Source organism: Lissotriton vulgaris, chromosome 12, assembly GCF_964263255.1.
Source record: "Lissotriton vulgaris chromosome 12, aLisVul1.2, whole genome shotgun sequence".
NCBI classification, from domain to species: domain Eukaryota; kingdom Metazoa; phylum Chordata; class Amphibia; order Caudata; family Salamandridae; genus Lissotriton; species Lissotriton vulgaris.
Window position 1 is genome coordinate 508523285 of NC_141700.1, and position 24396 is coordinate 508547680.

Sequence of the window (24396 nt, forward strand, 5' to 3'; positions counted from 1 at the left end):
CCGACCGCACACCAGTATCCTATGAAGGTTGGAAGATTGATCTCTTAGGTTATTTTGAAGAGGAGATGTGTTTCAAAGGAAGAAGAATTAGAGGGAAAATCTACGTTGCTGTCAAAGGACTTGATATTTTAGGGTGGTTCCACCAAGAACTTTTTGGGAGGGTCCTGAAACCTGGAACCAAAGAGCAAGTCCTTGTTGTTGGGTGTTCAAATAAAGTCAATGTCCTCTAGGAAAGTTTTCTGTCTGTTTTCAGCTCTGACCTAGGTGAAATCAAGGGATTTAAACACAGAATAATAGTTAAAGAAGGATCTTTGCCTGTAAAGCACAAACTCAGGGGTGTACCCTATAGTGTCAGGGAAGATTTAGATAAGGAATTAGGGCAACTGTGTGAGAAAGGAGTTTTCGAGCCAGCAGAGTCTTCACTTTAGCTTTCACCTTTGGTTGTTACTAGGAAGAGGTGTGGTGAACTCAGAGTGTGTGTTGACTTAAGGTCCCTAAATAAAGAGATCTGGGTTGACTCGCATCTTCTTCCTAAAATCAATGATCTGTTTGCATCAACCAAGGGTGCAAAATTCTTCCCGAAACTTGATCTGCTTAGCGCTTATCACCAGGTTAAATTGCATCCTGGGTCGCGTCCTCTTGCCGCCTTTGGCTTTCCTCTGGGGACGTTTCAATATCGACGCATGCCCTTTGGGTTGGCATCGGCAGTTTCGGTATTTCAAAGAGTGATGAGCAACATCCTCAGAGGGCTTGACAGAGTATTGGTCTTCCAAGATGACGTGCTCATTTTTGCAAAATATGCTTCTTCACATGATCTTATCTTACCCAAAGTGTTGGGTTTATTTCAAGAGCATGGTGTGGTTTTAAAATGAGAAAAGTGTTAAGTTCTTTTGTACAGAAGTGGAATATTTAGGTCATATTCTAACTTAAGATGGTATCAAGCCCAGACCTGGTCTTTTAGAAGCAATCTCCAATGCTGCTACTCCCACAGACAAAACTCAAGTCAAATCTCTTTTGGGATTATGTGAGTACTATTCGAGGTTTATTCCTCGTTATGCTACGATAGTTCGTCCCATCAGCAATCTTCTAAAAAAGGGAACTAAGTTTGTGTGGAGTAATGAATGTGTCTCGGCATTTCAAGAGGTTTAAAATCTTAAGTGACAGTTCCGTACTCAAGCCCTTTGACCCCAGCCTGCCATGCTGTTTAACTGTTGAGCCAGTCAAGTAGGTTTGGGTGCTCCCCTGACACAAGTGGAGGATGGAGTTAAAAGAACAATAGGTTTGCTTCTAGAGTCTTGAGGTCACCTGAATTACAATATTCAGCCATTGAAAAAGAGTTACTAGCTTGTTCATGGGCCATTGAGAAATTTCGCTCCTATGTGTGGGGAAAACGGTTGTTGCTTCAAACAGATCATAAACCCAAAGTCAATATTTTGGGAGGAACCCTCACTAAATGTTGTACCACCAGAATTATGAGAATGGTTACGGAATTACTGCAATATCATTTTGATATCAGGCATATCTCTGGAGGTAAGAATGGCAGAGGGTACTTTCTTTCTCGATTTCACTCTATAGATTCCCATGAAGATGATGTTTCCTTTTCTGACCTCATTGATGAGGATTGTGAAGATTGCCTTGTAGCAGGTGTGGACATCCCAGAGTTAAAGTTCTGTTCTGAGGACGAGGGGAGGTTATCTTTTGCCAATGATTGTATTCTTCAAGAAGCTTGTAAGTTTGTTAGTTGTGGGTGGCCCAGAGAAAAGGTTTTGTCTCCTTCTCTTCAACCATTTTCAAAAATTGAAGAGAAGTTATCCGTGGAGGATGATATTCTGCGATGTAATGACAAATGTATTCCTCCACATTCGTTCAGTAAGGGGATTATTGTTAGAGCCCATAAAGGACATTTGGGATCTTTGTTTACTAAGCGTCGCATCCGCGACACGTTTTGGTGGCCAGGAATGGACTCAGAAGTTGACGAGTTAGTGATGGATTGTTGTGTTTGCAAGTCATCTGACAAGTCCCTTAAAACTTCCGTTCCACTCCTCATTCCTGTTGAGTGTCCTGACCGTCCCTGGGAGAAGCTTGTAGATGTCATGGGACCCTATATGACTCTCGGTGGCAGTTCTAGATTTATTTTGGTTTTGGTTGATTATGCATCAAAATGGCCTGAATACAAGTTAGTTAGGGAAGCGGATACTAAAACCATCATCGATTTTCTATTTTTTTAAGTGAGGTCTGGTCTAGAGAAGGTTTTCCAGAGACTCTTGTTTCTGACAATGGTAAACAATTGGTCAGTAAGGATTTTGAATCATTTTTCTCCATCTCTCGTGTAAGGCACATAAAAAGTTCTCTTTATCACCCTCAAGGAAATGGACTTGTTGAGAGGATGAATCGGGTGGTTGGGGACTGTGTAAAGTGGGCAAAAGCCAGTAATCAAGATGTTGTAAAATTACTTAATAGCATGATATGGTTTTATAGCACCACCCCAGATCCTTCCACGAAAGAGTCTCCCTTTGAATTGATGAGGGGAAGGAAACCTAATACCTCTTTCCGTCCAGGGTGGATGTCCAAGTGGCTTAATTCTGAGTCAGATGTGCCTACATTGATGTCTTTTGTAAAAGGGAATACTTTTATCACCCAGGCCCAGCAAAAGCTGATGGGGTCGAAAATGGCCATCCTGAAGGTTGGCAACACGGTTAAAATAAGGAAATCTATTCATGCCAACAAAGGTGAAAGTACATTTGGTCCAAGTTGTTACAATTGTTGGGAAAGCTGTTCAAGTTGAGGGTGGTTGTTGGTGGAACTTGAGCAAGGTAGCTAAGGTTCAGTGTTCTAACCAGCAGCTATCCTCAAAGATTAATAATAATAATGCTTCTTCTAGTATGGGACATGTCCCTGGAATCTTCAGGAGAAGTTCCCACACTGTTATTAAACCTGAAAGGTTCAGGGAATGAAGTAGTTGTAATGTCATCTAACCTGCTTGTTTCAGGTAATTAAGCTTGTATATACTTCTGTTGGATTGTTAGGTCTCGCCTGGAATAGCATCCGAAGGATGCGTCCAGCTGGAGACTTATAGCTGCCCGTCTCGGGGCAATGAGGGACAAGAGGGTGTTACGAGCTTGAAAGCCGGATTTGGGTGCGCGAACGCGCACGTTCCGTCCCGCGCACTTCCCTCCCATACATGCGTGCGCATATACACACACAGACAGACAGACACTCGCTCACACAGACACACACACGAGCACCCATACATACAGAGAAGCTACCCCCGCCGTCGCATACACACACTGCATACACACACGCTCCCCCCCTTACCTCACCAGAGACACACACACGAGCGCACATACACACACACACACACATACAGAGACACCCCCGCCGTCGCACACATACACACACACACACGCGCCCCCCGCTCCCGAATACAGTCCCACTTACCGCCAATCCGGTGTTCTGTAGCCTCAGCGGGGCTCTCCCTCGGGCATGGGAGCCCCGTGTCACCACTGCTACTCGGGCCAGGAACTCCGTGGGAGCTGATTCGCGCACAAGACGGAAGTCCCGCCCCCATGCTAAGTTTCGTTTTCATGAGTGCGTGCGCACATCTTGTTTACTAATGTGATGCGTTGCTTGGCTGGTTCCACTGTACCGCCTGCTGCAGGAATAAAATAATGGATTCGTCTGATGAAAACTGGACTCGAGATTGCAGAGTTTGGATGAGTTCACCTTGCTGCATTTTGCAGGGTTTAGGTCATCCTCTTTTTAAAACCTCTGGGTGAGCTCATTTTCAGAGGAGGACTGGTCAGGATAGATGGCGGCATCATAAGGGAAAAGAAGGAATGAAAATGTCACATTCTTCCTGGGCGCAGCTCTCCCCCCATATTTTTTTTAATATTCACTGTTCTGACTACCCTGAGCACCTAACACATGTTCTTACTTTGAGCGAGTCTTCGTGTATGTGATCGCAATTTCCCAATAACCGTACTGCAAAACGTGGTAGCGTGATATCAACTTGCCAGTACTACTGTATAGCCTGTACTCTTATGGTCTGTTCCCTCCTAAACAAGCATGTCCTCCTGCTACTCCAAGGGAGGGTGAAGGCTAACACTGAGTTCTTAAGACTGCCCATCACAATCTCTGCATGCATCACCTGTGTGATGCCGCTAATTTTATTTCCCCACCTGCTCAGTTCGGGTATTCAAAGGCGACAAGATAACTTGCCTCTTCAACCAATGGATCATTCTTCCAATTCGTCATTTGCCCTCACTGCTTGTTTAATTTCATTTGTTGTTTTGTTTGTAATGGTATTCAGTGCATAGAGCACCTCTGGTTAATAGCTAAAGTGTGTTACCAGCTGTGGGTATGCCATGTTTCTGCTGCCTGATCCATTGCATTAGTTAATGGCTGGGTTGTTCTGCCCTAAGATTCCACACAGAGTTTTATATGCCAGTAAAGAGTGTTCTTAATTTCTTCAATGTGAGATTTTGTTACTCTATATTTCGGAATTACATTTATCAACTATTATAACTCAGATTAGAATTTAGGACTATGTGGGATCAGTTAAAAGTGGCGAGGAAGGGCGAATTGCCCAAATAACGTAAAGTCCCTGACATGTGTTATATTGTGATGATTATTCATTTAGCTTTTAACACTGGGAAATGCCATTAAAGTTGAGTAGATGCAGAACAGTATATGTTCTACTGGTAGCCGTAGTTCTTAGAAAAAATGGTAATCATTTGTATGAAGGTGTGTGAAATTACTATTCTTTTTTTGTTTAGGCATAGTTTGTACAGCTATTAAATAGGTTTAATGTAATTTATTTTTGTTTGCGCTATTTTAAGTTCATAATTTAATGTGAAAAAGCACACTTTGGTTTATTGCCCACTTTTCTCACTATTACAGGGCTTCAGATAACGCCGCCCCTCTTGGTAAAATTCTACCCAGATGGCAACCCCTATAAGTACTGCCCAATGCATTGATAAAAAGAACAGTATTGACAACCGGATTGTAATCGTTTTAATTCCAGAGTAGATAATAACATAAGCCCAATTTGGCGTTTTGTTTATATTTATTAGTGATTTTATATAGCGCGGCCATAGCCCTTGGGTATCATGACGCTTTACAAGAGTAGCGTTACCAACAATCATCTTAAGGAATTATTTGGGTTAATGCAAGGGAAACGTGAAAAAGAGACATTCGAGAGTGCGTGGGAGATCATGGTTTTGACCAAGTGCCTTTCAAACAAAAGGGTAATCTTCTGCAGGGGGAGACTCTTCAGTAATGGATGACAAAATGCATCTATTTCTGGAAGTCTCGAATCTCCCTAAGAAGGCGGGTTTTATTCCCACAAGCGCTCCGAGTCTGTGAGTGAGTTTTAGAGGGAAGCCTGACACTGCACGCTCGCACCCCCTGACACTGCGCGCAAGCGCGCACGTACTCCTCGTCCTCGAGACAGGAAGTTAAGGGGTGCTCTGGGTTTTGCATGATTTCCACATACTTGAACCGGCGCCCAGCACAAGTCGGCTGCTGCTCAGGAAGTCGTATATGTGTCTTTGGTGTTGCTTGTAAAATTACGTTTTTACAACCTGTTTTATGTTGTAACAGACACTTTCGGACACGCAGTCGTCTGAATGTATTTTATCATTGAAAGTTGAGGCGGGAGTGAGGTTCTGCCTCTCCCACCTGCTTGTGGGGTTGGCTGCTCTGTTTTCCTGACCTTGGTTTCGAAGTTGTTTTGAGACTATTGCACACTCTGCACCCTCACACACACACACACACACACACTCTGCACCCTCACACACTCTGCACCCTCACACACACACACTCTGCACCCTCACACACACACACTCTGCACCCTCACACACACACACTCTGCACCCTCACACACACACACTCTGCACCCTCACACACACACACTCTGCACCCACACACACACACACTCTGCACCCTCACACACACACACACACACACACACTGCACCCTCACACACACACTCTGCACCCTCACACACACTGCACCCTCACACACACACTCTGCACCCTCACACACACACACTCTGCACCCTCACACACACACACTCTGCACCCTCACACACACACACTCTGCACCCTCACACACAAACGCACACTCTGTACCCTCACACACACACACACACACTCTGCACCCTCACACACACACACTCTGCACCCTCACACACACACACACACACTCTGCACCCTCACACACACACTCTGCACCCTCACACACACACTCTGCACCCTCACACACACTGCACCCTCACACACACACTCTGCACCCTCACACACACACACTCTGCACCCTCACACACACACACTCTGCACCCTCACACACACACACTCTGCACCCTCACACACAAACGCACACTCTGTACCCTCACACACACACACACTCTGCACCCTCACACACACACTCTGCACACACACACTCTGTACCCTCACACACACACACACACACACTCTCTCTGTACCCTCACACACACACACTCTGTACCCTCACACACACACTCTGTACCCTCACACACACACACTGCACCCTCACACACACACACACACACACACTCTGCACCCTCACACACACACACACACACACTCTGCACCCTCACACACACACTCTGCACCCTCACACAATTACACTCTACTGAATACAACATACACTCCACACAATACCACTCAGTGCCACATAATTATATGCTACATAATTACACTGCGCTCAACGTAACATACACTCCAAATACCACTCAGTGCCACATAATTACACACCACGTAATTACACTCTACTGAATGCAACACACTCCACACAATACCACTCAGTGCCACATAATTATATGCTACATAATTACAATGCAACATACACTCCACACAATACCACTCAGTGCCACATAATTATATGCTACATAATTACAATGCAACATACACTCCAAACAATACCACTCAGTGCCACATAATTACACACCACATAATTACACGGCACTCAATGCAACATACACTCCAAATACCACTCAGTGCCACATAGTTACACGCCACATAATTACACTCTATCATCACCACAGCATCACTCCGCACCACCACAGCATCCCTCAGGGGCACCACAACATCACTATGCGCTACCACAGCATCACTGAACGCCACAGCAATACTCGACACAACCACAACATCACTCGGCACCACCACAGCATCATTCTGTGCAACCATTCAACAACAACTGGTGCAAATATGTCCTCTCAATGGTTAAAGCTTTATTACAAATGTCACAAAAAGAGGTTATTTCACTTCTGTTCTTGGATTTTCGTCACAATAAAATACTGAACATAATCTTCACAAAAGTTATTTACAAAAGTTTAAGCTATTGCCATTATAAATTACAATAACTTTTATTTAACTATTAATTATTAAAAAGAAATAATAGCAATTGTTATTTGTAATATCAATACATCTAAGTCCAGTAAATCAACACATATTGTATTACAAATGCTATAGGTGTCACATTTGCGAAAGATAAAAGTATTGGCATTATAAATGACAAAACTATTAATTTCGCGATTTTCAAAACCAACACATAAATAAAAAATGTGTTGTTTACAATACCCATAGCTCAAAGTTTCTTAATGCGAGACCCATTTCATTGCAAATTAGTTGTCACCTGCGTTTCCATGGGGTGGGTGTTTACCTGTTGAGCCCCCGAGCAATGAACTGCTACTGGGGGTTTAAACAGGGCTTAAATGAACGGAGAACTGTAGATGCTTCCAGCTGCTGCTTTCCTGCTTCCTCGGTGAACTAACTGGGGTAGGGAGCTCCTGTGCCGCACTGTATACCTGCTGCAAAGGGTTGGAAAATAAAGTAGGGCTCTAGGTGAGAAATGCGAAAGTGAGCAAAGCTCTGTTCGCCTAGATTTGAAGTGGCAGTGCGCTCTCTGATGACAGCCGTCTGGGGTGGGAACAGGGGGTCCCATGGAATTCCTAAACTGCGCCGGGCACACCTTTTAAAAGGTGCGCAATAAAGGAACATTCACTTCATGTATAATACGGCCCCTGTTGCTCAAAGCTTCCGTGTCTGAGTACCCGTCGCACAACTGCAGATGTCCGGTGTAGTGCTGCGACGCAAGGCAGATCACAGAAGGAGCTGCATGTTCAGACCTCTCCTGCGGGCATGGGACTTAACCAACGTGCAGTTCATAGTTACACTTGACTGCCTTCAGAAGAGCAGGGCCTGGAGCATGGCGCCTGGTAGCATGCTGTGGTGCTGCACTCCCACAAGAGGGTGCACGAGAGCCTGGCACACTGCCCTACCAGGTGTGCCCATCCATTGGACAGGGTGCCACCTCTGCTCCATGCCCTTGGGTCCGTGTTCTTCACGGCCTGCTTCCTTTGCAGCCCGTTCTGAGGGGCCATCTTGTGCTTTGGACACACACCCCTCTTGCTCGGACAGTGGTAGAGCATGTAGGACCCGCTGGTTTCAACCCATTATTTAATGGGTGCAGGCTGGTGGATAAGGCAACAACAGTAAGTTGGCTCATCACTCCCTTTCTAGGCTCTGTTTCGTGGTATTTGGCTGTTTGTATGCACCCGAGCATATTGTATAATGCTATTAAAACAGAGACTTTTTAGGTCGATCCTGAGCAGTGCATGTGCTGCTCTTCGAAGCACGCTGTATTCAGGTATGGACTTGCTAAGATAAGCTTGCAGTTTTGTCCTATCGCTGAAGGTTAGTAGGTTGGGGAAGAAGTGTCTGGGGCGTCCTTTAAACAAGCATTTGCAATGCAATAGGTCTCACTTTTGCGAAAGTTTAAGCTATTAGCATTGTAAATGACAATGCCTTTTATTTATGTTTTAAAAGCAAAAACATAAATAAAAGGCATTGCCATTTACAATGCCAATAGCTCTAACTTTAATAATGCGAGACTTATTGCATTGCAAATGCTTGTTTTTGTTGTTGTTATGAGAAGGGAGGATAATGTAGTAATCTGTAGTAACCATTTGTTAATCTCTAGTGTAGTGTTTCTTTAAGGACATTCTTATGCTGCTTAGATACATTGGAATGTGCACGTTTCATTCTTGAGTTGGTGTCTGTTGGAGCTGGCTTTGTTGAAGCTGGCTCCTCATCCATGTAACCTACATTAAATCTTCCTCAAGACAACTGACACCTCCTGGTGTTTTACTACAGAATCTCTGGAAAAAAATGATGTTCCGACAAAGTATGATTATTCGAAGGCTAATAACTTTCTTTCCAGTTTTAATGTTGTTGCTGGCTTATTTGAATAGCCAAAATTCCAGTGCCCTAGAAACTTCACCAGAGCAGACATCCCTGGCTTCTCTGGCCCCTCTGGCCCCTCAGTGGAGGTTTTCTCATTTAGGTCTGAAGCTTAAGCCACAAGATTTGAAGGTTATCATACCCTCAAAAGAGGAGAAGTGTAACATTTTGACTGAAATCTTGCAGCCCTTTTCCTTCGTGAAGCAGCCATTGCTCTCATTATTGGAAGCAATATTGGATCCTGTCATGGCTCCATGGTAGAAATGCTTTTTGGCCCAGCAGTCCATGGACCGATTGCCAGACGTCACAGCCGTGCTTCTGATGATCTCACTTTTGATTCTCCCCTTAAGAGTTAGTGACTTGACTAATAAGATCCCAAGGAATGCAGGTGTGTTTTGTACTGTATTTGTGGCAGTCGTTACTGTCTCCATTCTTGTCTGGACTGCTAGATGGTGCATGGAAAAAGGTCAAGAACTGATTCCACCATGTTGGTTGGCACCTGATCTCTTCTGGTGTCATTTTGTCTGGAGGTGAAGTCACAGTTGGAGCTGCATGACTCAACTTAGTGGCAATGCAGAGCTGTTGCTGGGGAAATGCTTGTTTGGCCCAATTAGAAACCTGGAAGGATAATTTATAAGGTGAGAAATTTGTAGGAAGATTATGCATCTACCAGTAATATTGTTACCAAGGGTAAGTCCCTTTTACTTCTTTGCAACACATTTTCAAAATCTTCCACCTATTTTTTTTTGTAAGTTGAACTTGCATCTTCAAAAGTGGTGCTTTTGTATAAATTCCTGCTCATCTGATTCTTTATATGTCAAATGTTCATGAGAATGTGACTGGCCAATTTAAACCATCTGGCTGTGGATTCCCTTTCATGTGCTTGTCTTACAAGACTTTTCTCAATTAACGGCTGATCACTACCTCTTTCCCCTCTTCATTCTCAAAGGCTCTACTTGCATGCAAGGTAGTAAATACAGGAGATTTGCCTTTGGCTGGTCCAAACTGAGGTGGCAAAGTGAACAAAAGAATGATGGGTTGGGATTCTGAAGTGGCAAAGTGAACAAAAGAATGATGGGTTGGGATTCTGTCCTGAGCAATTGCCAGTGGTACGACAAATTCCTTGTGTTTGTTTTAAGTGGTAGCTGCTCCAGAGCAAAGGACTTGTCCTTATGTGGGGATCTACGTAGTCTGCAATAGTCTTTGGTTTTCTCTGTCTTATCTATGAACTGTCAAGCCTCACTTACCATTCACCATTATGGCCTGAAGGTCTTTACTGTTTGGCCATAAAGACGCATTGTTCTTTCTATTTACTGAGTTTTTTTATTATGTTGTTTACTTTGAAGAGGAACAGGTGGCACTTTTCTTCATATAATTATAATGCTTCTTACACTGCCACTACGCTGCAGGCTGTATTCTACTACTTCAGGAGTGCCTTTGTCCTGGGTATCAATCCAGTCTCTTGCCCCAGGCTTTCTGAACTCCTTCATGTTCTCTTTTAGTCTCTGTGCATGCATCTCTCTTAGGGCCAGCCAGGGGTTCCACTCAAGTACACGATCTCTCCTCCCGGCTAACCATTCAACTAGACTGTGCAAAATCCTCCAAGTTTACCCTGCGGCTGTATCTGTCCTCGCCCCTGGTCACTGAAAGGTTTGTTTGGAACATTGGTGGGAGAAGACCAGACAGGCTGGTGGTCTCTAATGGTTCAGAATAGCCTCCTTCACCCATGGCTTTTCACCATTTTCAAGCAAAATGATAGGGGATTCTCATCTGCCTCAGTGCTACACTTGCTTTGTCCTTGTTCCCCCTCTCCTTGCTTTAACTTGCAGGCTTTGCTCTCCTTCCAGATTTGGGTTGATGCCCTGTGCTCTCAATGGACCCCTCTTTTTTTCAACTACCTTTTCCTGCCATGGCAATAAGCTTTCTGTGATAGCATTAACTGGAAGGCATTTCCATTCTCACCACTGTAGCCACTGCCATCTTTCCACATTCCTTTTCCCAACCCTCCGCCTGTCTACATTTACAATTCTTCAGTAGTCCTTCAGGGACCTTTGGGGCCTTTTTTCTTTGGATCAGCTAGTAATATACTTTTGCATATTCAGATGCCAAACCAGCGATGTATGTGTATGTGCATGTTAACTTAATTACAATTTTCAGTAATTTTATGTATATGTTGATGTTTGCATTCTATCTGATTAGATCATATATTCTTCTGTAGGTTGATGGGAATTCCCTGTGAGATCATCGCTCCGAAGCAAGTTGCTGCCCTTCACCCCCTCATCAATATTCATGACTTGGTGGGTGCTATGCACGTTCCTGAAGACGCAGTTGTGTCTACGGCTGATGTGAGCATAGCCCTTGCTAAAGCAGCCACGCAAAATGGTGAGACCTCTGAGAAGTGTATAATATCAGACATAAAATAATAAATACAGCCACGTCTGTTTTAGGTTAGCTGTACCAAGATATGTTTGGTGTATTGTCTTACAAAAAGATGTGATGTTTTTGCAAATATCCCAATAAATCCCTAAGGAGATAGTATTCCACCGATCTGCTTGTTTTCATGCAATGTGCCTTTCTCCAAAAACAAAATTGGGCATTGTAGGGCAGGAGGATTCTTTCTTCCATTTTGGACACGTAGTTTATTATGCAATAGTTCATTGCATTCTAAATTATGAAGTCATTTTTATTTATCAATCTAATTTTTAAAGGGTTCCAGTTTTTTCACTCTAGTACTGCGGATTAGGGCCACCTTTCCACTGCCAGCCTCACCTTGTTGAACTATTCAGTCTTCCCTGAAATATTTGAATATGTACCACTTCTTTCCTGACATTCATTGGTAAATAGCAGCTATATTGGCTGTAACTGTTCTGTATGCTGTATAGATATTATTTTCATAGACTCATTGTTAGGAGCTCTCTGCATGGTATACAGGCATGTACCCCTTCCCTGAGTAAATGTAATTTGTACTTGTAAAGCGCACTAATACCCCAATTGGGGTGTCCTGGCGCTGTAACACATACCGCTGTGGAACCCTTCCTGGCTTTTCCCTGTGAAATGTCAACTCCTGGGCACCCCCAAGGTGAAGCCAGGCATCCCAGCGCTGTTGGGGCCGTTGTGGAGATTAAGCAAGCTATTGCCCAGAGTTGCAGAGTGGGACCCATGATTAGAATAGGCACCGAGGCGAGAATTATCAGGTCTGAGGAAATTGAGCCCAAGACCCGCCGAGGCAGGAATTGAACCCTGGTCCCGGGCCAGAGCTCTGCATCAGGGTCTGCCGCTCTAACCATGGTGCCACACTTCTCCACTGCCCGACTGCATCTTTACCTGGTATCTTGACTTTTGGTTTGGCCCAGAGTACAGGCCTACCCCGAGGTCAAGGGACTGTCCTGTGACCTGGAGAGTCTCAACAAGTATACCCGCAAAGTGGAGAGATGTCTACTAGTCCAGTCCTGTGCATTGCACATAAAGCTGTGGTGGCAGCATACCGTCTTTTGAGCGAGAATGATAGTGTGACAAGTCCTTTTTAGGTCTTGCCTACGCAGTGTGCATGCGCTGCATAGGAGGGCCTTTAGCCGTCGCTCTGCTAATTTTTAGGCCTGGGTGGAAAACTACGCTATGCTCGCGTAGTTTGCGCAACTACGCGAATTGCACGTAGCACAGTGCAAAAACACGTCGCGTAGCGGGCATTTTTTTGCTTGCTCGCGGTCCTCAACGTCAAGTTGGCGAGAGCGAGAAAAATGACACCTCGGCGAGACTTTTTCCTTGTTCGTGATCAGCAACATCAAGTTGCTGATCGCGAGCGTGAAAAATAAACCTCATGGCGAGATTCTCAACGCGGGGAGGTCAGGTTTCTCATTGCGAGCCGTCGCGTATGCTCGCGACCGCTTGCGATGAGAAACTACCAGTCCGCGTTGAGGAAACTGCTGCTCGAGTACAAATCTTCTCGAGCGGCAGAAAACGACTGCTTGCACTGTGCAAGATGCCGTTTGCAATGATTGCACAGTGCTACGCGTGGCTCGCGTAGTGTGAAGTGCACTTCGCGTAGCTACACGTAGCGCTACTATGCGAACTATGCCCAGAGTTACTAATTTTCAAGCACACACTCGTGCTTGTGGCGGCATCCACCTTGCGGGAGCGAGCAGGGGCGCGCCACAAGCACGAGTGCAGTGCTTGAAAATGAACAGACTGCGCACGCACCACTCCCGGGCTTCTTAAACTTGAATGCTTCCCCGAGTATTTATCTTAAGAATAATTTAATACATTTTAAACCCGGTCTACTCCACAGATCGCCCATGTTGATACTTTACTTCCCGTTGTTTCTTAACAAGGGGCTGTTGATGAGGTCTTCCTGAGCATTTCAATTTGGTGGAGAGGGAGAACGCTGGGATTGCAGTTTCTGTTGCTCAGGCTATGTGGAAATTTCTTATTCTGGCCGGCCCTCTAGCCCATCCCCAATTATCATTTCAGAGAAGCTGATGATACCCACGGTGCAGAAACCTCACAATTAATTGTATTTATGACATGGGTCTCCCAATTGTGGTGCCTTACTGCTACCTCATGTGAGAAGCATTCCTTTATGAACATACTGTGCCTGAAGAGCAGCCTGAGGACAGGTGAGAGGTCTGAAGTTTGAGATGGTGGATCCACATTCCTTGTCTGGAAAAGGTGTATAAAAATGGGATCCAAACCTCCCTACTTTGTTACTGTTGTATGTTGTTCATGGCCAAGGAAAAGGAGTGCTCCATAGAGTATTTGAAAATTTACGTGACCAAGGCTGGTGTCTGTCTGATAGCAAGTCTTCCGGGGGTGGGGACATCACCTGAAGTCTGTACTTTGTGGTGGAGGTGCTGAGGATCCGCCTTCTGCCAAGATGCCCAACTTCCTGGTGGGAGGGACAAGAAGGTCTGCATGACTCTGCAAGAGAAGGGTCTGTCTAGGGAGGAACAGCCCTCTGTGTTCCTAGTTTAAAGGACATCCATAGGAAATAAGACAGAGAGCAAAACCAAGAGCTACTTGTGCTGAAATAGATCTTCTGGTTGCTTTGTGATTCCGGGTGGATACACTACAATTGCCACGAGGTTCTCCTGGCCCGATGGTGGCTAAAACTGTGAAGGCTTTTGCTTGGCCCAGTGGAGGCTAAAACTTCCAATGGAGTTCACTTTGTGTGATCGAAGCAAGAACTGCTGTGAGTTTGTCCTTGGCCCATCATGTTCATAGGCCAGATGGAGCTGGCTCTGTAGGGCCAGTGTCTGAATGAGTACCAAGATTCGCTCAGGACAGTAGATCTACCCAGGCAGCTGTGTGGAAGACAGATGCTAACTGCACCCCCTTAGTGTTTGTAACCGAGCACCACGTGCCTGTGTCTATAGTGGAATCACTCCACCGGGTTGATGTAGTCAAGCACAAGGGACTAATGAATTAATTTCTACTTGCTACACCACCAATAGTTGGAACTCTAGCAAATGAGTGAACTGATTGTGCATTTGAATTGTGGCTACCAGTATTCTGTACCTCCGCTTTATTAATTTTTCTACCATTTTGAGGTATAACATTTGTCTAGTGTCACCTAGGGGGGTAGATAGCTAAGAGTTGGAGTACGGAGGGTGTGATGAAGTACCTGGGAGAGAGTTGTGACCAAGACCACCACTGCGTATGCTGAATTTAATGGTGTTGTATTAAATATTGCTATGAAATTCAAAACTACTTTTTTTTCTAAACAAACCAGCACTGTGCCCCCCGCCCCACCTCCCCCTTCAAATGGGGTCTGACAATTGGTAACAAGTACTGTCAAATCTGTGATTTTCAATTTTCTTGAACAGAACTTATGTTAAGTGTGAACACCGCATTACCTGCAGAGTATAGTGCCAAATTAACTTTGTTTGATTACTTAAAACCATAACAATTTTAAAAACGTGTAATTTATGTATACAAAAAACTAAATTTTTAAAAGACAACATATTGATACTAAAAGGGTACAATAATCTTGCTAAAAAATGGGTTATGATTAAAATGTCCAAAAATGGATTCATTGCCATTGATATTCGGAGCCTTAGATGTCAAAGGGTTGTAGCGTCATTTTTAAAATCTGGAATGGAACAGCTAGACATATATATTTAAAATTTAATTTAAGCAGCTGCGAGCAATTATTATTGGGCAAGAAACGATGTTTGAATAAACAGCACTGGATGTTCAAGAGTTCATAAATTGATCAGAGGGCGGCATGGCGGTGCAACCAGAGGCAATTACTTGCAGAGTATAGTGGCAGATAAAAGGTTGGTGGAGTACTCCTTGACACCCTGTCCCTTGCGTTTGAAAAAATGCTAAAGGACTCCCTGAAAGAAGGGTAGAAAGATTCTTGTTTGTTTTGTTAAGGACCATTAAGAGAAACATGGCTCTAGGGAAGAAACTGTGATGAACTCTGGCAAGAGTATCATGTTGGGAAACTAGCAAGAGGACTGTGGTGCCAGGCTCTCTCACTCTCAGCCTCTTAGTTCACGTTTTCTCCAGGGACACCACGTGTGTCCCCAAATTTGTTTTCCAGCGTTACCCATCAAGCCATTCCTCCCAGGATTTCAAGTGTACCCTCATCACCAATTCCAGGAGTATTTCTACTGGGTGGGTTGAAGCTAGACTCTGAACTTAGAGTTGGCTCTGCAGAAAGCCGAGGCTGATGATAAGGCCTGTGAGTTTGGGAGGAAAAAGCTGACATTAGCTGGTCAAGAATAAGAGGAAAGGAGGGCCACAAGCAGTGACTTGCCAAGGCCCTCATCAGGAGGTCACCACATCTGGCACCATCCATTATCCCTGCCAGCGCTGCCAATGACAGTATCTGCACAGCTACTAACCATCACACTGCTTCAAGTGTGACATTTCAGACTGCTTAAGGTCGCCAAAGCTATGAGAATGCCTTGGGCAGCTTGTATCAGTTGATTTAATGTATACTGATTTAATAAACCACTATTGTTTTGCTCATCTTTCAATTGCACAAACAGCTCCACCAAGTGGCTGTTAGCATAAGTGCAATTGTTGACAATTAAGTGCTGGTGCTGCACAGCGGAAATCATGAAGGGATAAAAATGAAAGTTAAGAAAAGCAGAAAAAGAGAATTGAAGAGAGGATAGATTTAGAGATAGAACATCTCAGAAAGGCAGTAGACAGCAGTAGCTAGGAGATTCCACCTTCAAGTCTACAGGAGTACCCGGCAAAGTCATAGAATTGCTTGTGCACTTGTATGTGGGAGGGCAGGACATTTTGGAATCGTTTGTGAGTTTTTTGAGGCACCCGTGAGGGCTCTGTTGCTCTTAAGATGCTAGCAATTGACACAATTTCAACACTGCATTCCGCCTGTGAAGCAGTGGGTGGGTTGAAAGATGTAACAAGATCCTCAAAATCACGATAGGGGGGTGGGTCTGTCAGAGAACCTCTAGAGAAAGGGTGATCTTCAGCCCCTTTCTCTAAGTCACCTACAAATAATTTCTACAGAAAGGGGTAGGGTTAAGTCACCGTTATCTTCTATTTGATCACCTAGTGCCTGCCCCTTCACCTTAGATATCATCGGAAATGTACTACAGAGTCACCATAACAGGATGTGATGGATTATGTGACTGGCCTTAGGTGGTTGATGACACAATACATGAGTCTGGAGAAGAGAAGCCTTCAGGAATGCCAAGAGCTGATGGAGTGGGTAAAACCAGACAGAACTGCTACCTGGGTACCAGGAGGGTCAAGAGTTGTTGGTGCTGAAGTCCATTTCTCTAAGAGTGTGAGATATACAAGGTAGTGCAGACAATTTCTTAGGTAAACTACTTGCTGGGAACGGGCGGCTCAGGGAGCCAAAGATGGTGTTCCATGGTACAGGATTAAGCCATACCTTAAGAGAGAGTTCACAGTGAGCATCATTGAAATGACAGATGAGGTTAAAGAAGACAGTGAGACCCTTCCTGACATACTGCATGGTAATATAAAGGATGATTCTGTAGATGGGTTACCGCTTGCCCTTGAATTAACATCTGAGTAGCAGAAAGAGTATAGGGAGGTGCTGGTATGATGTTCCCAACTCTTTTGGCTGACTTCAGGGTAGACACCTGTTTGAGTCAATGACCTAGACACCAGGGATAGTTTACCTGTGAAGATCAAAATTTACCAGATATTTAATCGAGTCCCGGAATGTCAAGACTGAGGTTGCCAAGATGTTGGACTTAGCGGTGATTGACTGTTCCGTAGTCCTTGGTCCAGCCCTATATTTTCGGAACCCAAGCAAGATCCAGACTTCTGGTTTTGTGTTGCTTACCCGGGACCTCAATCAGAGGACCAAGACTCATGCACACCCTATTCCCAGAGGTGATAATCTAGTGGCCCTGCTGGATGATGCAAAGTACATGAACATTTTTAATCTTACTAAAGGACATTGGTAAATCACATTATCAGCTAGCGTCAAGGAAAAGAATATATTTTTATGCCACAAAGACTATTTCACTATTTTTACTACTGCTGCTGTGGTTAGATTTGGTTCTAAGATCAATAACTGAGGATGTAAAATTGATGCCTATCTTGTACTGGATCAGAATCTGGAGTACAGAAGAGCAGCACCCTTATTGAGAGGGGCTATTCAATGTTGTCAGCAGACTTAAATGATAAAAATTCCTTGGCTGACGCCTGTTAATAGCTCATTAGAAGACCTTGGGCGGGGTGGGTGGGGGGGGGGTCTACTAGTTTAATACAAAGTTAATTTCTTCAAATGTGTATTGCTTTGTGAAGAATATAGTTTGGCTTTTCTTCCCAAGAGAAACAAATTACTTCTGTATCGATGGTCAGATGGATCAGCAGTTTCCTAAACACGAGAAGCAATTACAACTTTGAAGTTTTTTTTGATTAAATCAACCCCCCATATGTAGAGCTTTGTATCTGCAGGTTAGAATGGGTATGCTCTCGCGAGCTTCTTTTACGTATAGTTGGTTGGCTTCTGAACCTTACCACGTAACTCCGCCCGGACGCCATCCGCGGACTTGACGTCAGCGAGGTCACAAGTCCCACCCAGGCGCGCTGACATTAGTTTCCTTCTTTTCCGCGTGCAATGCGGATCCGGATTCTGTCCCTTGACCTGTTTTCAGGCCTTCTTTTAACGCTTTGCTTTGAGGAACAGTGTGCGAATGCCTTCTGGTTTCAAGACATGTACTTCTTGTAAGCGTCGGATGTCGGCAACAGACCCTCACCCTATTTGTATGTGGTGTTTGGGCAAGCACCATGACTCTTCGGACTGCAATACTTGTCATCATCTCAAGCCGAAGTTCCGGCGGGAGTGCCGTATGAAATTGCTTTCGGCCCGCTTGTCCAGGTAGGTCTTGTCACCGCGTCCGTCCCCTACCTTGGAAGCTAGAAGCCGCCGATTCCGACTGCGGCATCGTCTTTCACCGAGGCCCCTCTGGCGTCGCTCACCCGCTAGTAAGTCCTGCAACCTGTCTCCGGGGCCTTGTCCTTGTTCTGCAGAGGACGCAGATTCCCCTCGGGATGTGCGCCCTCGCCCGCTGCCACACTATCCGCCGTTTCCCGGCGTCTGGGCGACTAGGACCCAAATGAAGGCCTACGCTATGGCTCTGCAGGCTTCTTTGGGCCACCCTCCTCTTCCTGAGACGTCCGTGGATCCGTTTGCCACGCGCTGGGCCTTCCGCAGAGTCGCAGGCCGCTTCGACCCAGGTGCCAACGGGTTTGCCTTCAGGATTTGGGGTGTGGTGTCATCGAGGTGTGGCCCTACGGGGTTCCCCTCTTCGACCCACTGCGTCCCTGCCTCGCCGCAAAACCCTGCGGGTTTCCCTGTGGTGTCGCAGGAGGTCGCCGGGACTCACGGTTTGTCCCAGAGTCCCCCTCGGTCCTCTGGGAATGCGGCTGCCTTACCAGAGCCCAAGCCGACGCCTATCCGGCGCCGACGACTTTCCTCCCCAACCCTGGCGGCACCGCGGGTGGTGGTTGGGGCCTGGGTCGCCTCCCAGAGTCCCTCTCGGTCCTCTATGCAGGCGGCTGCCTCGTCGGAGGTCGAGCCGGCGCCTTTCCGGCACCGTTCACTAACCGCTCCGGCTCTGACCCTGCCCCATTCTCCTAGGAAGCACGTGGTGGTGGAGGTCGACACCCTTGATGGCCACTCCGGCGCCGATCGAGGACACACCGGCGCCTATGGCGGGCTCCACGGCATCGTCCTGGCGTCGGGTCGTCGACTCGTCTCCGGAGGTCCCTTCCTCTCCGGACGTTTATCATTTCCTTGTCTCCTCTTCACCGGAGACTGAACGCCGCATCATTGCTTTTTCCCCGGCGTATTAAAGGGAGGGCTCTACGCCGTCTCCACGGCCACAGTCCTCGGACCCTCTCTTCCGCAACTTGCTGTGGGTTGCCCAGCGGGCTTCTCCACCTTCTCCCGAGACTTCTCAGGTCCCCCACTCGACCATGGATCTTCCATCCTACACGGGCTGGCCGTTCCTTCCTCCAGCTGGACTCTGGGATTGGCGGCTTAGCTTGCAGCCTTCGCCCACGGAGGAATTGCTCTCTCCCCCGTGACGCCCTACGGTGGCGAGTGTAGCCTTTGTCCGGGCCATTTCCATGGCCGCTGGGCAACCCAGTCACTCCATTCCCTACGGACCATTTGTTGGAAGGTCTCCCCACGATCCAGTCTGCCTTTCTTGTCAACCTTCTGCCCAGGGCCCTCTCCTGCAGACTGCTTTTACTTCCTTGCCTTCAGTGTTGCTCCCTCCGTCACGGGAGGCCCGGTGGTTGGACTCCTGGGGGCGTAACATCTTCGCTTCCACTAGTGCTACTTTGCGAGCGCTCAACACACTTTGTGTTGGCCAGGGCTACCTCCAACTTATGGGATTCTGCAGAGTCCCTTCTGTCTCGCTCCTCACATGAAGGTGTCGGCGCTGATCTGCTGCACCATGTGCTCGGATAGTCGGGTGTTAGCTGCATTTATTCTCTGTTTGGCCTTGGATGTTTCTGATTCTCTCGGCCGCACTTTGGCAAGTTCTGTGGCTCTCCACTGCCATGCTTGGTTGCGGGATGGCGTTTTTCCGGAGAATATTAGGGAGCGTCTTGTTGACCTGCCTTTTGATGGGATTCTTTTATTTAACACCACGCAGACTCCGCCATTCAACGACTCCTCCGTAAGCTTCGGCTTGTCGGTCCTCAGGTGCCTTATGAGAGGCGTTTATCCCACCTTTCTGTTTGGGTCTAGTGTTTCGGTGGGCCCGTGTGTGTGTCCTGTGTGGCTTGGAATGCCTAAGTTTGCCCCTCTGTACTGTTGGCTGCTGGTACAGCCCTTTGGCTTCTGTAGTGTGTTTTTTGGCTGTAAGTGAAGCCATCTGGGTCCTCAAGATGGGCCATCTGTGTATTTTTTGGCTAATTGGTAAGCCGTCTGTGGTGCTCCTGCAGGTCCTTTGTGTTCTTGACCTCTGCTGCAGGGTTTTCCCCAAAGAGGTTCCCCCATGTTTTTGTTTTGGGACGTGTCATACCCTAGGTGGGGTACTTGTAGCTATTGTGTTGCCTTGCCTAGGCTGGGCTGGTGTGAACACCTTCTCAGGTTCCTCGCCTTTCTTGGCATCACTGTATACCGCTTGGTGCGGTCTTTTGTCTTCAGTCTTGGCGCAGCTTGCGCTGCTCCAGGTTCTGTCCTGCTCAGTGTCCGCTAAATCGCCAGGCTGACTTTGGCATGCCGTGTGCGGTGTTGTCGTGGTGCTTCCACCTTGTTGTCCTATGTTTCGGCCTAGTCCTCTGCCTGGTGTTCTGGGGGGGCTAGGATACTCCTGGTATTCTCCTGGGTTCTGATTGACTGCTTTAGGTCCATCGTACGTACTTCTCCTCTTATCTTCTGGGTGGTCCCACTTCTTTTCATGGGTCAGGTTGTGTCTCTGGCACGGTCCTTTTCTGGGACTTGTTCTGGAATTTCCTTGCCTCTGCCTTCGTCTTGCGCCTGGCTTGTTCTGGGCGCGGTGCTTCATGGTATTTGCCAGCTGCCGGCTGCATGCACCTGGTCATTATGGTCTGCATCCGTGGGCCTTGGCGTGTACCCTTGTGCTCCTGCCCCTTGTTCTGCTGCAGCTTTGCGCGACTGTGTCTTTCTTATCACGCCTGCGCTTCTCGGCTGTGGGGCTGTTCCTGCCTTGTCCGCTGCCTCGGGCTGATGCCAGTTCAGCTGTCCACTTCGCTGTTTGTGTGTGTTCTCCTGCTGCGGGCTCTGCCTCAGTTTTCACCTGTTCTTCTTAAAGTTTGGGTGGTTCTTTTCTTCCTTGGTACTCTTTTGGCGCTGTCTGTCCCTCCAGGGGTTTCTGGTGGATGCCCTTTGTACCTCGTGTAGGTTTGGGGTGTCCTGGCCTTCCCTTTGCCTTGTGCTTGCTTACTTCTGCTTGGTGGGAGCTGGGACATCCTTCCTGTCCCCATGACACATCCCCTGTTGGGGCCCTCTGTTTCTTCCTGGCTGGTGAGGTTCTCTCGCAGACCCTTCTCCCCTCTGGGTATGGCTAGGGTATCTATTCTACGTTAAGGAATATGCAGCTAGTAGTCTCTTTCAGATGTACAAGTTACTTAACTTTGGTAACGATGTATCTGGTAGAGACGATTCTAGCTGCAGATTCCTTCACGGCCCACCCCTCCTCCCTGTTCTGCGAGGACCTTCGGGTGTGTCTTCTGCACGCGCCTCCCTCCGGGTGGCTTTGTCTTCTGCGAGTGTCCTCTTTCACTCCCTCCCTGGCAGGATGCTTCGTCCTGTTTGTTTTCCACTCCTTCCTTTATGGCACTTGGAAGGCACGTTCCTGTGTACTTCTGCATCCCTTCACCCTGGTTAGTCCAGTGTGGGGCCTGCTCATAATCTTCTCCCTTTTTCATTGCTTGCTGTTTTTGACTCCCCTGCAGTTCTCTAGGTTGGGGTTTCTTGGCTGGGCCTCAGCCCGTAGCTCTTTAAAGGGGATACAACACTCCTTGATGGTGTTGTCTTGGGGTAATTTATCGTTACTCATCTGTTCCGGATTTGTTTCCCTTCACTGTTATAAACTGTGGCTGCAGACTTTCTGTGGTCTGCTATGACATTTTTTCACATGTTTTCTGCCTCCAGGGTGGATATCGCCTTCAATTTGCGGGGTTGCTTCTCAGAAGTGGTGCCCTGCTCTTTCCCTTCCATGACGTTCATTAACACAGTGCCTGGCACTGTCCCTAATGTGGCTGTTCTTCACCATTCACTTCTTTCCTTCCTGTTTCATTGCTTTTTTCGCACACTGTTTCCATACTCTCACAGTTTTGTTTGTGATGGCTCTGCGTTGTGGCGCTGAAAAGTTCTCCAAAGAAAACTGAGATCAGCGTGCCGGGGTGGGACTTATGTGACCTCGCTGACGTCACGTCCGCGGACGGCGTCAGGGCGGAGTTACGTGGTACTGCCCCCCCGGCGCACAGGGATGCTTTGGCAAAAGATTTTCCGGATCCAGTCTTAAGCCTGGGGATAATTCTACGTTAAGGAATCTGCGGCTGGAATCGTCCCTACCAGATACATCATTACCGAAGGTAAGTAACTTGTACTTTCCATACATTTTAACTGTATATGATATTGTTTTAAAGAAAATATATATATATATATTGCACAACTTCCCTCCACAACAGAAGAAACGGAGGCCAGAGGGGGTTTGACAGGGAAAGCCCAGCTTTAATTGGCAGCAGTCTGTAATGGTGGCGAATGCATTTCGGCATACAAGCCTTCTTCAGCGCCCAGCCATACGAGGTAATGCTTCAAATCAATGTCCCAGTCCTGCATTCTAATGTTTATAGATCCGGAACTCCACCCCCGGTTAATTGCGTTCACCTGTTGGTTACCAGAATGAATGTCCGGACTTCAACTCTCAGAATGCACCAATTGAGTGCATCTGGGGCGGCGGTGTGGGGAGTGCCTGACGGTGGATTAATGGCTTGTCCAGATGGTGCAGGTAGGTAGTGAAGCCCCAAGAAGTGCTGTCAAAATCTTCAAGGCCTCCCTCTGTCCCCTCGGACCGCAGCTGCCTCGGCGTCCTAGAAGGAAATGTCAGCAGGGACAGCCATTCTGCATAGCGTCCAAACGGAGGTAAAGTACCTCCTACCGCCTGATACCTCCAGGACTGCGAGGCGGACACCGGAGTTCTCGGTACCCCGAGTGAAAGAATCGCTGTGTGAACAACGACGGTTGCCAATGGTAATCCGGGTCTCTTGTTGCTGCGGGGCCATCCGGACTGCCCCCTTGGCTGGAGCATAATATATCGCACAACTTCCCTCCACAACAGAAGAAACGGAGGCCAGAGGGGGTTTGACAGGGAAAGCCCAGCTTTAATTGGCAGCAGTCTGTAATGGTGGCGAATGCATTTCGGCATACAAGCCTTCTTCAGCGCCCAGCCATACGAGGTAATGCTTCAAATCAATGTCCCAGTCCTGCATTCTAATGTTTATAGATCCGGAACTCCACCCCCGGTTCATTGCGTTCACCTGTTGGTTACCGGAATGAATGTCCGGACTTCAACTCCCAGAATGCACCAATTGAGTGCATCTGGGTCGGCGGTGTGGGGAGTGCCTGACGGTGGATATATATATCTATATATATATATATATATATATATATATATATATATATATATATAAAGGATTGAATGCGCACTCAGAGCGAGGGTAGATAACACCAGTTTATTTTTTAATACTCGCTACGCGTTTCGAGGCCCACCGGTCTCTTGATCACACGACCGGTGGGTCTCAAAACGCGTAGCGAGTATTAAAAAATAAACTGGTGTTATCTACCCTCGCTCTGAGTGCGCATTCAATCCCTTACTGGAACCTGTGAAATTTGTGCACAAATTTACCGGCTTTGGGGTCCGGCTGGCACATGCGCCACTTGACTATGGGAACCGTCCAAGAAGGATCGCTTTTGGATTAAGGATATATATATATATATATATATATATATATATATATATATATATATATATATATATATATATATATATATATATATATATATATTTCGAACAGCTCCCTTCACCGCCGTTGCTCCTCCTCATCCCGGGTGCATGCATACATACATACATACATATATATATATATATATATATATATATATATATATATATATATATATATATGTTTCCACGCA

The 24396-nt window shown here is 46.5% G+C and overlaps 1 protein-coding gene across 2 annotated transcripts in view; it reads left to right on the forward strand.

Annotated features, from left to right (window-relative positions):
• Positions 1-24396, forward strand: part of PDPR (pyruvate dehydrogenase phosphatase regulatory subunit) — an 811642-nt gene that overhangs the window by 203551 nt on the left and 583695 nt on the right. For both annotated transcript variants that reach the window (XM_086945269.1, XM_086945270.1), the window contains exon 5: positions 11482-11645. In XM_086945269.1, coding sequence (XP_086801395.1) covers positions 11482-11645 — 164 coding nt within the window. The remainder of the gene's footprint in view (positions 1-11481; positions 11646-24396) is intronic.